Source organism: Mesoplodon bidens (genome assembly GCF_964165515.1).
Source record: "Mesoplodon bidens genome assembly, chromosome: 2".
Taxonomy (NCBI): domain Eukaryota; kingdom Metazoa; phylum Chordata; class Mammalia; order Artiodactyla; family Ziphiidae; genus Mesoplodon; species Mesoplodon bidens.
This window is the reverse complement of record NC_138177.1, coordinates 149552884-149569664: the sequence shown is the minus strand read 5'-3', so window position 1 is coordinate 149569664 and position 16781 is coordinate 149552884. Positions and strand designations below refer to the sequence as shown.

The 16781-nt window shown below is 45.3% G+C and overlaps 2 protein-coding genes across 3 annotated transcripts in view; one reads left to right on the top strand and one right to left on the bottom strand.

The window, feature by feature from the left end:
* Positions 1 to 1456: 1456 nt before the first annotated feature.
* Positions 1457 to 5207, top strand: UROD (uroporphyrinogen decarboxylase). The gene is made up of 10 exons (XM_081225809.1): positions 1457 to 1560; positions 2216 to 2328; positions 2449 to 2528; positions 2605 to 2667; positions 2889 to 3086; positions 3190 to 3351; positions 4075 to 4212; positions 4371 to 4471; positions 4553 to 4619; positions 4973 to 5207. The coding sequence occupies exons 1-10, from the start codon at positions 1541 to 1543 to the stop codon at positions 5132 to 5134; spliced, it is 1104 nt and encodes a 367-aa protein (XP_081081935.1). The 5' UTR covers positions 1457 to 1540; the 3' UTR covers positions 5135 to 5207.
* Positions 5208 to 6033: 826 nt separating this feature from the next.
* The window catches only part of ZSWIM5 (zinc finger SWIM-type containing 5), a 259729-nt gene continuing 248981 nt past the window's right edge, over positions 6034 to 16781 (bottom strand). For both annotated transcript variants that reach the window (XM_081225797.1, XM_081225798.1), the window contains 3 exons: positions 10239 to 10402; positions 9658 to 9739; positions 6034 to 8916 (listed from right to left, as the gene is read on the bottom strand). In XM_081225797.1, the coding sequence (XP_081081923.1) occupies positions 8054 to 8916; positions 9658 to 9739; positions 10239 to 10402 (1109 nt within the window). In that variant the 3' untranslated portion in view covers positions 6034 to 8053. The remainder of the gene's footprint in view (positions 8917 to 9657; positions 9740 to 10238; positions 10403 to 16781) is intronic.

The window sequence follows — 16781 nt, the reverse complement described above, 5'->3', positions numbered from 1 at the left end:
TCTATTTCAAATACTTTTCATCACCCCAAACAAGAAACTCTGTACCCTTTAAGCAATGACTCCTCATTGCCCTCACTCCCCAGTCCCTGGTAAACTCTACTCTACTTTCTGCCTCTATGAATTTGCCTATTATAGATATTTCATATAAGTGGAACCATACAGTATTTGTCCTTTTGTGTCTGTCTTATTTAACTTAGCATGTTACAACAATGTTGTAGCATGTATCAGAATAATTTATTTTTATGGCTGAGTAATATTCCATTGTGTGTATGTATATATATATATATATATATATATATATATATATATATATATATATACACACACTACATTTTGTTTATCCGTTCCTTGATGGACACTTGGGTGGAAAGTTTGTTTTGATATAGTTTTCAAATAATTGAAGTTATCAAGAAATAAAATGATCCCATGTAATTATGACAGTTTTCCATTTTTTTCTCCTTAATAAGTTGGGAACACAGTGCCTCTCTTCCTTTCTCTCCAAGCTATCTGTACGCTATTACACTACTACAAGATAAAGTGAACAAATGCACTTAACGAAGGCCTGCATGACCTGGACTCTGTAGACAGCTCCAGCCTCTTTAATTCCACCAGTTTGATCTTGTTTCCCATTAAGCCATTTGCTCTTTTTCGTCTTCTCTTTACACATGCCATTCCCTCTGCTTGGAATACCCCACTGCTTTCCCCAGTTAAATGGAGCCCTTGCTACTTGCTTCTAGCTCTTTCCCTTTAAAACATTTTCTATCGAGGGCTTTCCTGGTGGCGCAGTGGTTGAGAGTCTGCCTGCCGATGCAGGGGACACAGGTTCGTGCCCCGGTTTGGGAAGATCCCACATGCCGTGGAGCGGCTAGGCCCGTGAGCCATGGACACTGAGCCTGCGCGTCCAGAGCCTGTGCCCCGCAACGGGGGAGGCCGCAACAGTGAGAGGCCCGCGCACCACAAAAAAACATTTACTATTGTGATTGCTGACTTCTCTGTTTCCACATCAGTCTGTAGCTCCTTAAAGGAAGGAAATATCTTGTTCTCCACTGTAATCTCTACACCTATTGTAGTGCCCGCCTCTTCCTAGGTAATATAAATATTTAATTATTTCAGTTCCCTGTACAACTTGGTTCCATAATTCACCATATGCCTGGTTTGGCCAGGCATAAAATTGTTAAAATCGTGAAGAGTGGGAGTGAAAGTGAGACCTGGGACGAGTTTCCGGGATTCCCAGGCCATCAGAGGAGAGCAAATTCCTCACGTCACTTGAAGTGTAGTTACAGCGAAGTTCTTTTGCGGGGGGAGGGGTAGGGAGGTGTTTGTTGTTGCGTCGCTACAGAGGACTTTACGGTGAAGAGACCTAGGAGGTCCTACGGGCAGCAGCCGGGGCAGCCCGGGAGCCGTTTCTGGAGTCTGATCATGTGACTTTCAATATGGCGACAGCCTTGGCTCCTTCCAGGAAGGGGCGGAGCCTGGGCAGGGGGCAGGCTCAGAATTAGGCTACAGCGGGGGCTGTGCTCGCGTTTACAGACAACTTATCATGGAGGCGAACGAGTGTGGGTGAGTTCTCTGTGCCACCATGCAGTGTGGCCATACGGGCTTCTGACCTGAGTCTTTCAACTCAGGAATCTGTCCCTATACCCCTCTTCCCCAACCCCGGAGAACCCAAGTCTCTGGAATCCGAAATCCTCCAACCATGGATTCCTGAGATGTTCATCCCAGGGACAGCCTAGCTGGACTGCGTACCCCAGACCTTTATTAGGAGATGCCCTCTGGACTTTCTAATCCTCAACTAAGATCCCTTTTCGGACTGTCATCTCTGATCCCCCCCATGACCATCCCCCAGCCTGGAGATCTTCCAGCCCCAAAACCAGCCCACTGGTACCCATGTTCCTGAGATTTTTTGGTCCAAAGACCCCCCAAACTCTCCTAACTGGACTTTCGTCCCCTTCCCCCACCCCCTCCCAGGCCCTCCAGTGGCTTTGAGCCTGGGGAAGCTGCGACTATGTGTAGGGTAGAGGCCCCGGCACCGGCCCTTCTAGTCCTGTTCACCACCTGATAGAAGGGAGGCGGAATCGGCGGGGAGCCACAGCTTGGTAGCTGGTCTGGAGAAGACAGATAGCTGTGCTGGACTGTATCCTCCTTTAGAACCCGAGCCCTGCCCAACCCCCAGCCTAGTTTACTGACACCTACCCTACCCGCTACTGATCTCCAGACCTCAGGGTTTTCCGGAGCTGAAGAATGACACCTTCCTGCGAGCAGCCTGGGGAGAACAAACAGACTACACTCCTGTTTGGTGCATGCGGCAGGCAGGCCGCTACTTACCAGGTCAGGGTCAGGGCCTCGGAGTCTAGGTAAAACTCTGGAGGGTGAAAAGTTTTTGAGGGGCAGAGGAGGGCTCTGGAGGTTCCTCAAGGCTGAGCCCTGCTTTCCCTTTTTTGTCTGCAGAGTTTAGGGAAACTCGGGCTGCCCAGGACTTTTTCAGCACCTGTCGCTCCCCAGAGACCTGCTGTGAACTTACTCTGCAGGTGAGGGGTCCACAAAAGAGGGAGAGATTTATGCTCTCAGCTTGCCACCTAGCAATCTGTCTTCTGTTCCCTATAGCCACTGCGTCGCTTCCCTCTGGATGCTGCCATCATCTTCTCCGACATCCTTGTTGTACCCCAGGTACCTGCTCAAATCTGATTCTTGAATGGGTAACAAAGGGAAAAGACAGTCAAGGCTCAAGATAAGCACTTATCCTTATGGGACAGAGGGGGAAAACAGGCTGGAAGAGATGGAGTTTGGCTGAGTTTTATTCTCCTTTTCCTCCTTCCTGGCATGGGTTGAACAGATCTCCTCCTCCTGGAGTTACAGGTTGGGAACCCGGACGTTTTCTTCCCCACCAGGCACTGGGCATGGAGGTGACCATGGTGCCTGGCAAAGGGCCCAGCTTCCCAGAGCCATTAAGAGAAGAGCGGGATTTACAGCGCCTCCGGGATCCAACTACAGTGGCCTCTGAGCTGGGCTATGTGTTCCAGGCCATTACCCTCACTCGACAACGTCTGGCTGGGCGTGTGCCACTGATTGGCTTTGCTGGTGCCCCGGTAATATGGAACAGGGCAGGGACTTGGGCTTGGAGGAATTACTCTGGCAGGTCTGGGTGCAGACAAGGGAAGGAAGTGTCTATCTGGCTTCTGCCTTTTGCAGTGGACTCTCATGACATATATGGTTGAGGGTGGCGGCTCAAGCACCATGGCTCAGGCCAAACGCTGGCTTTACCAGAGACCGCAGGCCAGTCACCAGCTGCTTCGCATCCTCACTGATGCTCTCGTCCCATATCTGGTGGGACAAGTGGCTGCTGGTGCCCAGGTAAGTCCTGAGGGAGAGACAAATAGGCTGGGGTTTCGTCTTTATTTATTTATTTTTGGCTGCGTTGGGTCTTTGTTGCTGCGCACGGGCTTTCTCTAGTTGTGGCAAGCGGGGGCTACTCTTTGTTGCGGTGCCTGGGCTTCTCATTGTGGTGGCTTCTTTTGTTGCAGAGCATGGGCTCTGGGCGCGTGGGCTTCAGTAGTTGTGGCATGCAGGCTCAGTAGTTGCGGCTCGCGGGCTCTAGAGTACAGGCTCAGTAGTTGTGGCACACGGGCTTAGTTGCTCCGCGGCATGTGGGATCTTCCCGGACCAGGGCTCGAACCCGTGTCTCCTGTATTGGCAGGCGGATTCTTAACCACTTCACCACCAGGGAAGCCCTGGGGTTTAGTCTTTAAGGACCAGAAACAATACAGTTCCTTATACCTGTGAGGGTAGGTGTCTCAGTACCAGGCACAAAAGAAGCTTGGCATGAAATGATCTGGCTGGAGCAGCTAAGCCCAGACACTGGCAGAGGGGCTTAATGCTCTGTGTATTCAAAGACCAAACCTAGCACTGGGATCTGGAGAAGGCAGAACTTTTTGACTGGAACTGGGCTTATAGACTTAGGCAGTCTCAGGGGTTGAAGTCACTTGGGGAAAACTGAAGGAAAACTGAGGCACATTCTGTATGTGGGGCCCGAGATACTTCCTCTTTGTGTGTTATGCATTTCTTTTCTAACTATAGGCATTGCAGCTCTTTGAGTCCCATGCAGGGCATCTTGGCCCACAACTCTTCAGTAAATTTGCACTGCCCTACATCCGTGATGTGGCCAAGCGAGTGAAAGCCGGGCTGCAGGAGGCAGGCCTGGCACCAGTGCCCATGGTAAGGATGGGGATCAGATGAGTGAAGGTGGGCCCGTGGAACTATCAGGTTAAGTCCTGCATGGACCGAAGTGACCACTGGGGGGCAGAAGCACAGCTGAGCTATATTAGGAGGCATAGCAAAGCCCTTGGCAGCCTGAGATTTGCCCTTTCCCCCAGATCATCTTTGCTAAGGACGGACATTTTGCGCTGGAGGAGCTGGCCCAGGCTGGCTATGAGGTGGTTGGGCTTGACTGGACAGTGGCCCCAGAGAAAGCCCGGTGAGTGATGGAAGGTGCGGTGGAGGGGATGCAACTGCCATATGTGCAGTTACCAGAACAGGGCACTGACTCTACTTCCAGGGACTGCGTGGGAAAGACGGTGACCCTGCAGGGCAACCTGGACCCCTGTGCCTTATATGCATCTGAGGTAACAACCAGGTCCCTGTGTGTGTCTGTGTTTGTTTCTGTGCACTCCCATGGTTCTGGATATGGTTGTGTTTATTACTATGTGTGTGCTTCTATTATCTGTTTATCCCTCCCCTCTATTCCACTTATACCATGTGAACTCTAGGAAGGCAGGAGTTTCTTCTCATTGATTTTGTTCATTTGTGTTTTCTTAGCGCCTGGCCCATACTAGGCACCTGATAAAAGTTTTTTGAATGACTGTATGCGTAACACTGAGTAGAAGCACGCCTATATGTATGTGTGTCACTATTGTGTATAGGGAGGACAGAGGTGTGCTGGCCCCCCCTGTAGCCAGTGCCCTGTTGGTCCCCCCAGGAGGAGATTGGGCGGTTGGTGCAGCAGATGCTGAGTGACTTTGGGCCACAGCGCTACATTGCCAACCTGGGCCACGGACTTTACCCTGACATGGACCCAGAACATGTGGGAGCCTTTGTGGATGCCGTGCACAAACACTCACGCCTGCTTCGACAGAATTGAGCATAATCCTTTTCTCTGAAGTACCACTAACACAGATGATTGTTTGCGGGAGAATAAAAGTTCCAGAGTTGGAGTCTTGTGTGTGGTTTTGTTTGTGAAAGATCTGTGCCCTTATCCTCAGTTCCTTCTTAGCCTCTTCCTTCCCTGGGCCTCTTTCTGCATCCTCTCCCACAAGCCATGGGACCTCGGGTATCAGTGAATATGTATGTAGGACTTAACGTTAGGACCTTTACCACCATTTTGCTCTCACATCTCCAAGCCCCAGAGCTACATGGGGCTGTGCAGGTCTTCCTAGGAGCTAGAGCTGTGACATTTGCAGGGAAATGGGGTCCCTATAGCATATGAGGCCAAATTGACAGGGCTTTGTTTCTGGGGAGGGAAGGGTGTATAGATCAGAGTGGGTCACAGAAATGGCTAGAATACTTCAGAAAGGCCTGTTGAGGAAGATGGAGTCTAGGTGAGCAGGGAGAAGCTGAGAGGCCTTCAGCTTTGACACCAAAACTTGGGAAGACATAAAGACTCGGTTAAGTTGCTTAGCATTAGAGCCATAGACTTGCATCACTAAGGCAAGAAGCCTTCTGAAGCCAATAGGCCCCATGGCACTCAGGGTTGCCCTGCATTCTTTTCTGCGCATACCCTCTTAATTTTCTCAGTATCTTGCTGTTTCCGCTTTTCATGGTGGTACCTACTTCCTGGGATCAGGCTCTGACAGGCCTGTGAGCTCTGGAGAGGGGTGTGGTGCAGTAGGAAATTCTTCATTTGTCATTCCACATCTTAGACCATTAGGAACCCACTGTGCTATATAGCCTAACCAGCTCCCTGTCCCAGCCAGGTGATGGAGAAGAGAGAAGGGCCCCATTTATTGAAAGAACACAATTTCTGATTTTAGAAAAATGATCTTTTCTGTGATCCATGATTTATTCATAGAAAAGCACTGTGAGGTCACACACTTGCTAAAAAACGGCAATTGTGATACAGAAATGGGAGTGGCGTTGTCTTTTTTTTTTTAAACCAACCTACTGGGCTGAGAGGTTGTTGGGCCCATAGCTGGACGGTGAGACTTTGGTAGCCACAAACAGCAAATGCAACTTACTGGTTAGTGTGGAGAAAAAAAACGCGACACAAACAGTTTGTCAAAGACAGGAAAGTAAAGCAGACAAAGAGGTCCTTAGTTCACGCTCTAACTATACCACCCCTTCCCTGTCACACCCCACCCCCTACTCGGGAACTAAAACATGAAAACAGTAACCACCAAGACACTGGCATCTAAATGACTCTTCCAAATGCCTGTGCTACCTCCTATTACAATTCCAGGCTGAGCAGAGGGGTCAGGAAGGTAGCAGGAACATGATACACTGTGGAGGTCAGCCAGGGCTAAGACAGGGGTTGCCTACTAGAGCTAGAAACTAGTCAGAAAGGAAAAGGCCAAATGCATTCCAGCCGCAGCCTCCAAACCAATGACCAATGGGACTGTGACAGAAGCAGGCAGAGGAAGCTTGAGGTAGAAAGGCAGGGGAAGAAAGCAAGTACAGGGTAAGAAGAGAAATGTGGCGCTGAAGGAGCCACTCAGGGCAGAGGGAGACTAGTGCTTAGAAGCTTGTTTGGTGAGACAATGGTGAATAAAGGAGGCACAGAGATGAGGAACATGTTTAGCTGGTGAGAGAATAAGAAATGGGGATGAGAGATCTGGCAAAAGAGAAGGGACACATTCAGGCAGATCCTCAAACATGAATTCACAGACAAACCTACATGTGGAAATATACACAGTTACACACAGACACAGACATGTTTATACACATGCACTTATGTGTGCCCAGATACACAAACACTACACATGCATCGACAAATACACACACACACACACAGATATGTATTTTTATATGTTCACAAATTGTATACCCTCACACAGAAACCCACCATCCAGTACACAGACATGTCTTCACACGGACACAAACCTGACACAGATACACATAAATATACATGTGCACATGCAGGCATGCACAGATATATCTATGTGCACAGATGCACGTATGTAGCCATCCAGATCCACACACACACAAGTGTAATTAGAGATGAAACCAGATGCTGTCTAACACAAAGGTGACCAGAGAAGATGAACATTATGAGCCCAGTGGCCTCCCAGACCTTCACCTCCTGCCCTTGTTTCTCAGGAGCTCGGCAGGCCCCCCGAGAGAGAGGCTGTGTGAGGCAGGAGCAAGAGCTTCTGTGTCCTCATGGCTTCATGAGGTGAAGGTCTAAGTCAAGACCGGGCCCTGCCCCTCACCCATCACTGGGCTGTCAATGCCCATCTGCAGGCCGGGGTTTCTGCATAGACTAGACTTGGGGTTTACTCTAATGGCCATTTTTCTCTCTGCCACCCCCACTCTTCCACTGCCAATAGCATATCCTCTGCAAGGGAAACCTGAGAAACGGTTGTGAATCTCCTCAGAAAACAAGCCTATCTTCCCACCCACAGCTACCCATCAGATTAGAACCAGAATTATAAATAGTTACAATTTTACAATGTAATTGGCAACACATATACTATAGTATTTACAGTACCATATATGCTTCTGTTTCTCTGGTTAAGCAATCCCTGAGACGGAACAGTGTTCTGTGTTTGCCAAGGAGAGAGGGCCAATGCTCAGGACACGCAGGATAGCGGGGCGTGAGGTGGCATGTGTGGGGTTTCTGATCGGTCTGCAGGGCCCAGCTCCTCCAGGAACAGTGGGCAGTTGTGAGAACCTTGACAAGGCATGTTGGCTAGAGTTGGACTCTCCCCATGCTTAGCCCTGTGGTCCTCTGGCTTCAGCCACAGGTGCTCAGAGTCCTCTCAGGGTGGACAAATGTTTGTGTCCTTGGCCTGACCGGATGGTACCTGGGAGCGCAGGATGCCCCAGCAGCGAGCTAACTGCTCTCTCAGCCAAAGCGCTCTCGCACCAGCAGCATCAGCTTCTTCTTGCCTTTGTAGATTTGTTTGAGGTTGTCGATGAACTGGGCAAACTGCAGGTGGCCGTCCTGCGGCAGCAGGAAGGTCTCCCGGGCCTTGCTCAGAAACTCAATGAACTCTCCATAGTGGCGAGGGCTGATGTGTGTCAGGCGCGAGTGTGTGGTGTTGATATAGGCATTGATGGTGGCATCCAGCAGCTGGCGCAGGGGAGCTTTGTCAGTGGACATAAGCTTTCCCGAGCTGCGGCGGCCTGGGATGCCGGCCAGGCCAGGTGCAGTGACCGTGCAGCGCCGTAGGATGTCCGAAAGCACTGTGGCACAGTGCACGCTCTTCACCACCAGGGGAATCAGGGCCGCCAGCTCATTCTTGCCCAGGGAGTGGCTGAGGGCACACGCCCAGAGCACATCGTTGATGGCCGGGTGCGTGTCCTGGTTGTAGGCCAGGTTGAGATGGCTCATGGCGAGTGAGGCCAGCTTGAAGGCACGTAGCGGGTAGCCACGGAGCTCCATGTAGCGGGCGATGGTGAACAGCTGTGAGTGAGTCATGCCGCCGGCAGCAGCATCAATGGCAATCTGGTAGGCTGCTTCAAAGGCGATGTGGTCCTTCTCACAGAGTGTAAGGGCCGATAGGGCGCAGCTCTGTGGATCCTTCATAGCACACTGCAGGGCCAGCGTGCGAGCACAGCTAGCCAGCTCCTCCCGCTGTGGATAGTCAAGACTGAGGCGCAGGATAGTGGTGTGGGATACGGCTGTGGCAGCCACGATGCTGGTAGCCTCGGTGGGGGTGAAGAGTGTGTACCAGCTCTGCAGGATGCTCACCAGGGCCTGCACACCTGTCAGGGAGAGCCTGAGCTCAGCCATGGCCATCCGGGTCCTGATCCACGTCTGCCCAGACTACCATTAGGGGTCAGAACTTGGCCTGCAGAGAGGAGTTCTCCCTCCTTCTCAGCAGCCTTGAGATGATCTGAGGCAACCAGGGCAAGGGGGAACAACCCAGATGCCCAGACCCTGTTTGGGGTCTCTTCCCATCCCTTCCTTCCCCAGGTGAGAGTGTTGAAGGTTTCTGCAGGTGTTCTAAGCCCCTCACAAGGATGGAGCAACAGAGCCTGTGGTTTGCCTGCCCCAAGGCAGGAGTCGCAGATCTGCCTGGGGGTTCTAGCTGAAGTGGGGCCTCTCAGGGCAGAGTCTTGTGCTGGGGCTTTGGGCTCTAGATGGGGTCCCGAGCCTCCAAGTTGTTTGGGGTTTCTCAGAATCATGGACAGGGACTGGGACCAAACCACTGGGCCAACTACCGCCCAAGGCTACATACACTTGAGTACTTGTGGCTGAAAATTCACTCTCTCAGAATGTCTCTGATCAGAGGGTCAAAGTGCTGCTGACATCAGGGTATGGTCCAAGCAGTGAGGGCAGAGTTTGGTCAGGCTGAACAGAGGCCATCTTCTCCTACCAGCAGCCTCATCCTTTCCTAGCCATCAGTAATAGGAATATGAGAGCTCTAAAGATTCATCGTCCTGTCCCAAGAGTAGGGCCTAGGAATCCTTTCCCCTGGGGGTACAGGGAGCTGGGAGACTCACCCACTTCTGTAGCACATGTCACCAACCACCGCACCATCTCCCGGCGCCTCCAGTTAAGGGTTGATAAGGTCATCCTCATCACCTGGGCAAAAAAGCAGCCTTCCCAGTTGGCTAAGCATAACTGCTATAACCTCCCCCTCCCCACTCCCCCTTGCCATTCATTTATGCAACAAATATTTATTGGTGCCTTAAACAGCCATCTCTCCCCTGATAACTACAGATGGGTTTGTTTAATTTCTGCCCCACCCCTGCTACCAATCAGATAGAACACTCCTCTGATGACCTGTAATGAATAAAGCCCTTATTACCACACCTTGCTTGACTTGGAGGAATGGGGGTGGGGTAGGGAGAAGATGGGGACCCTGTGGAGCCTAAGGCTACACTGCTTAACTGGCCTTGACTTCAAAACAGAGGCTAATGTTGAGTCCTTACCTTGTGTCTAGCCTAGAAGCTGTGTCCTGGGGACAGAGAAAGAACCAGTCCTGGCCCATGCCCACTCCAGTCCCCGTGGGATCTTATCTTCTACCAGTTGTCACTAGGCCAGAAGTCTAAAGAGGGGATGGCCCGCTTGTCCTCCATACCTGTAACCCCAGCTCCAGGGCCACATTGAGCAGGGTGCTGTCTGTACTACTGTCCGTGGGTGTAGCAATCTTGAATGCATCTTGGGCCAGTTTGAAGATGAGGGAGGAAGAATGGATGTGCTTCTGTATTGCTTCCAGGATTGTGCGGAGCCTCAGAGTGTCTCCTACAGGTGCCGAGAGAAGGGGCAGGGACAAGGTCTTCTTTAAAGCTTCCCTGAACAGTCAGCTGATCACAACAGGTACTGGTTGAACTGGCGGCTATCAATGCACTGAGTGCTTCTGAAGGCCACCATCTCTTCTGGGTGGTCAAGCTCTGTCTCCACTGAACCCACTGGAGGCTCCTTCCTTCCCCAGGCACCCACATGAATTCACCTCTCTCCACCTTTTCATCTGCCTCTACCCCTCACCCTCTTTTCCCTCAGGATCTTTAGGTCCCAGAAGTCATTTTCTCGAACACCTGAATTTTGAGAGCTACTTATATAGGAGAAGGAAGCCACACTATTGCCAAAAAGGTATGCCAGTCCATAGTTTGCTCCTCAGTACAGCTCCCTGAAGCAAAAAGGAGCTGGGCCACCACTTCCTATACAGTAGACAAGTATGAGTGCACAGTTAAGGAATACATTGCAGGAATGCCACGTGTACCATATGACGTGAAGGTCACTGTATAATGGCAGTAGGGTATATGAAAGATTGGTGTATCTTCTGAGGGGGTAAAATGTGAAGTAAAGATAGAACAAAAAGTAGGTCTTATGTTTTACCAAGAGGTGCAGTGGTAAGAGTATACAGACTTTGGAGTAAAATACATTGGGAAGTGAACCTAGTTCAGCCGTTTACCAGATCAGTTACTTCATGGAAGTAATGGAAACAATAACCTTTTAAGGTTGTTGGGGGAATTATAAAAAATTTGTGTATAGTTAATATTCTATGATTCTACTTTTATATAAAAAAGATAAGTAAGAGTCTGTGTGTGTACAGCATGTGTGTGCACACATACATGAACAGGAAATACCTGGGAGTATTTATTATAACACCGTCTTAGTAGTAGTAGTTATCTTTGGGTGTCAGGATTGAGAGATTACCTTTTTTTCTTCTATCATCTTTAAAAACAATTAAAACATTTAATAGACTTTTTTTTTTTTTTTTGGCCGCACCACGTGGCTTGTGGGATCTTAGTTCCCTGACCAGGGATTGAACCTGGGCCCTTGTCAGTGAGAGCACGGAGTCCTAACCACTGGACCACCAGGGAATTCCCCACAAGTTTGGTCTCTATATCTGTGAGTCTGTTTCTTTTCTGTTATATTCACTAGTTTGTTGTATTTTTTTAGATTTCACATAAAAGTGCTATCATACAATATTTGTCTTTCTCTGTCTGACTTAATTTACTTAGCAGAACACCCTCCAAGTCCATCCATGTTGTTGCAAATGGCAAAATTTTGTTCTTTTTTATGGCTGAGCAGTATTCCATTGTATATCTATCTATACCATCTCTTCCTTTTTTTTTTAACATCTTTATTGGAGTATAATTGCTTTACATTGTTGTGTTAGTTTCAGCTGTATAACAAAGTAAATCAGCTATACATATACATATATCCCCATATCCCCTCCCTCTTGGGTCTCCCTCCCACCCTCCCTATCCCACCCCTCTAGGTGGTGTACCATCTCTTCTTTATCCATTCATCTGTTGATGGACACTTAGGTTGCTTCCATTTCTTGGCTAATGTAAATGATGCTGCTATGAACACTGGGGTACATGTATCTTTTTGAATTAGTGTTTTAATATTTTTTGGATATATACCCAGGAGTGGAATTGCTGGGTCATATTGTATTTCTATTTTTAGTTTTCTGAGAACCCTCCATATCATTTTCCACAGTGGCTGCACCAATTTACACTTCCACCAACAGTGTACGAGGGTTCCTTTTCCACATCCTCGCCAACCTTTGTTATTTGTGTTCTTTTTGAGGACAGCCATTCTGACAGGTGTGAGGTGATTATCTCATTGTGGTTTTAATTTGCATTTCTCTGATGATTAATGATATTGAGCATCTTTTTATGTGCCTGTTGAGCATTCCAAATAGACATCTGGAAAAATGTCTATTCAGGTCTTCTGCCCACCTTTTAATCAGGTTCTTTTGTTTTTTTGATGTTAGGTTATATGAGCTGTTTATATATTTTGGATTTAACCCCTTATTGGTCATATTATTTGCAAATATTTTCTCCCATTCAGTAGGTTGTCTTTTCATTTTGTTGATGGCTTCTTTTGCTGTGCAAGAAGCGTTAAGTTTAATTAGGTCCCATTTGTTTATTTTTGCTTTTATTTCCTTTGCTTTAGGATACAGATCCAAAAAAACATTGCTACGATTTATGTCAGAGTGTTTTCTTCAAGGAGTTTTATGGTTTCTGGTCTTACATTTAGGTCTTTGATTCATTTTGAGTTTATTTTTGTATATAGGGTTAGAGAATGTTCTAATTTCATTCTTTTACATGTAGCTCTCCAGTTTTCCCAGCACCATTTATTGAGGGGTAGCTCATTTCTTTTTATTGGTAAATAATATCCCATTGTATGGATCTACCTCAGTCTGTTTATCCATTCACCTACTGCAGGGCATCTTGGTTGCTTCCAGTTTTTGGCAATTACAAATAAAGCTGCTATAAACATTTGTGTGCTGGTTTTTGTGTGGACGTAAGTTTCCAACTCATTTGGGTAAATACTGAGGAACATGATTGTTGAATCGTATGGTTAGACTATGTGCAGCTTTGTGAAAAAACTGCCAAACTGTCTTCCAAAGTGGCTGGACCTTTTGCATTCCCACCAGGAATGAATGAGTCCCTGCTGCTCCACATCCTCACTCGTGTTTGGTGTTGTCAGTGTTTTGGATTTTAGCCATTCTAATAGGTATGTAGTGGTGTCTAGCTTTTGTTTTAATTTGCATTCCCCAAATGACATATCATGCTGAATATCTTTTTATGTGCTTGTTTGCCATCTATATATCTTGTTTGGTAAGGCATCAGTTCAGGTCTTTAGTGCATTTTAAAATTCAGTTGTTTGTTTTCCTTATTGTTGAGTTTTAAGAGTTATTTGTGTATTTGGGATACAAGTCCTTTATTAGATATTGTTTTGCAAATATATTCTCCCAGTCTGTGGCTTGTCTTTTCAGTGTTTTTCACATAAGTTTTAAACTTTAATGACGTCCTACTTATCAATGTTTTCTTTCATGGATTGTAATTTTGGTGTTGTATCTAAAAAGTTATTGCTGGGAATTCCCTGGCGGTCCAGTGGTTAGGACTCCACGCTTCCACTGCAGGGGGCCCAGGTTCGATCCCTGGTCCCGGAAGTAAGATCCCACAAGCTGCACAGCGTGGCCAAAAAAAAAGTTATTGCCAAACCCAAGATCACCTAGATTTTCTCCTGTGTTATCTTCTAGAAGTTTTATAATTTTGTATTTTACCTTTATGTCTGATATATTTTGAATTAATTTTTGTGAAAGGTGTAAAGTCAGTGTCTATATTCATTTTTTAAAATGTGGATGTACAGTTCTTCCAGTACCATTTGTTGAAAAGACTGTCCTTTTCTCCTCTGTCAAAGATCAGTTGACTATATTTGTGTGGGTCTATTTCTGAGCTCTATGTTCTGTTCCATTGAACTATTTGTCTATTCTTTTGCCAATACCACACAATTTGATTACTGTAGCTTTATATTGTCTTGAAGTCAGATGGTGTTAGTTCTCCAACTTTGTTCTTCAATATTGTATTGGCTATTCTAGGTCTTTTGCTTTCCCATATAAAGAGAGTTTATCGATATCCACAAAACAAAATGCTAGCATTTTGGTTGAGACTGTACTACTGAATTTATAGATCAAGTTAGGAAGCACTGACATAATAACAGTATTGAGTCTTCCTATTTATGGACATGGAATATCTATTCATTTAGATCTTCTTTGATTTCTTTCCTCAAAGTTTTATCGTTTTCCTCATATAGATCTTGTACATATTCTGTTAGATTTTTCTTAGTACTTTTTTGAGGGGTCCTAATGTAAATGGTATTGTGGTTTTTAACTTAAAATTCCAACTGTTCATTGCTGGTATATAGGAAAGCAATTGACTTTTGTATATTACCCTTGTATCCTGCAACCTTACCATGATCAGTCATTAGTTCCAGTTTGTTCTTGATTCTTTGGGATTTAACACAGACAATCAAATCATCTGCAAACAAAGACAGTTTTATTTCTTCCTTTCCAACCTATATACTTTTTCTTTCCTTTCTTGTCTTATTTCATTAGCTAGGACTTCCTGTATAATGTTGAATGGGAGTGGTGAGAGGTGATATTTTTGTCCTAGTTCTGATCTTCAGGGGAAAGCATCTATGTTCTCTCCATTAAGTATGATGGTAGCTGGAGGTTCTTCCTAGATGTTCTTTATAAAGTTGAATCAGTTCTCCTCTATTCCTAATTTGCTGAGAGGTTTTGTTTTGTTTTGTTTTAAATCATGACTAGGTGTTGGCCTTTGTTAATGTTTTTTTCCTGTGTGTATTAGTATAATCATATGATCTTTCTTCTTTAGCCTGTGGATGTGATGGATTACATTAATTGATTTTCAAGTGCTGAATCAGCCTTGCATTCCTGGAATAAATCCCACTTGGTCATGGTGTATAATTCTTTTCACACTTTGTTGGATTCAGTTTGCTAATATTTTGTTGAGGATTTTTTGCATTTATGTCCATGAGTGATATTAGTCTGTAGTTCTCCTTTTTTGTACTGTCTTTATCTGGTTTTGGTATTAGGTAATGCTGGCCTCGTAGGATGAGTTAGGAAGTGTTCTCTCTGCTTCTATTTTCTGGAAGAGACTGCAGAGAGTTGGTATCATTTTTTCAAGTATTTAATAGAACTCACCAGTGAAATCATCTGGGCCAAGTGCTTTCTGTTTGGAAGATTACTGACTCAATTTCTTTAACAGATATAGGCCTAGATTTATTTATTTATTATTTATCTCTCCATGTGTGAGTTTTGGTAGATTGTGTTTTTCAAGGAATTGGTCCGTTTTATCATCTAAGATATCAAATTTTAGAGAATACGGTTTTTCATAATATTCCTTCATTATCTTTTTAACATCCATGGATCAAAAATGATGGCCCCTCTTTTCATTTAAGATATTAGTAATTTATGTCATCTTTTTTTATTTGTTTTTGTTTTTTGGCTAGCCTGGCTAGAGGTTTATCCGTTTTATTGATCTTTAGAAAGAACCAGCTTTTGCTTTCTTTGATTTTCTCATGTTTTCCTATTTTCAGTTTCATTGATTTCTGCTCTAATTTTTATTATCTTTTTTTTTTTTCTGCCAGCTTTGCTCTTCTTTCTCTAGTTTTCTAAGGTGGAAGCTTATTTTATTTTATTCCCCCTCACCTTTATTGAGACATAATTGACATATAATATTGTGTTAGTTTAAGGTGTATAATGTGACTTGATATATTTATTGCAAATGATTACCACGATAAGGTTAGTTAACATATTCATCACCTCACAGTTACCTTTTTCTTTCTTTTCATTGAGGCAAGAACATTTAAGATCTACTCTTTTAGCAAATTTCAAGTATACAATACAGTTAACTATAGTCACCATGTTAACTATAGTTACCATATTAGATCCCTGGAACTAATTCATATAACTGGATGTCTGTATCCTTTGACCAACATCACCCCATTTCTCCCACCCCCTAACCCCTGTCAACCACCAATCTACTCTCTGTTTCTATAGTTCAGCTTTTTTTAGATTCTCACATATGTGAGATCATACATTTGTCATTCTCTGACTTATTTCACTTAGCATAATACCCTCAAAGTTGCAAATGACTGGATTTCCTTTTTATGTTTGAATAATATTCCATTGTGTGTGTATGTTTGTATGTACATGTCTGTATATATACTACATTTTCTTTATCCATTCATCTGTCAACAGACACATTGTTTCCAAATCTTGGCTATTGTGAATAATGCTGCAATGCAATTAACATGGGAGTGCAGATATCTCTTTGAGATAGTGATTTCATTTCCTTTGGCTATATGCCCAGATGTGGGACTGCTGGACCATACATGGTATTTCTATTCTTTAATTTTTTGAGAAACCTCTATACTGTTTTCCAGAGTGGCTATACCAATTTACATTCCCACCAACAGTGCACTCCACATCTCTTATCTTTTTGATAATAGCCATTCTAACAGGTGTGAGGTAATAGATTATTGGTTGCAAATATTCCTTTTCTAACATTTGCATTTAACGCTATAAAATTTCCCTCCAAGCACTGCTTTCACTGCATCCTACGTTTCTGATTAGTTGTATTTTAACTTTCATTTAGTTCAAAATATTTAAAAATTTCTCAAGACATCATCTTGATCCATGTGTTACTTAGAAGTGTGTTGTTTAAGCTCCATATTTCGGGGGATTTTTTTCAGTTATCCTTCTGTTCTTAATTTCTAGTTTAATTCCACTGTGACCTGAGAGTATACCTTGTATGATTTCTATTCTTCTAAATTTATTGAGGTGTGTTTTATGGTC

Bases quoted from the DNA above. Each gene is read 5' to 3' on its own strand.
- UROD (XM_081225809.1), top strand. From the start codon at position 1,541: ATGGAGGCGAACGAGTGTGG. The intron at 1,561-2,215 runs GTGAGTTCTCTG...ACTGATCTCCAG, and splicing joins ATGGAGGCGAACGAGTGTGG to ACCTCAGGGTTTTCCGGAGC. The intron at 3,087-3,189 runs GTAATATGGAAC...TGCCTTTTGCAG, and splicing joins TTGGCTTTGCTGGTGCCCCG to TGGACTCTCATGACATATAT.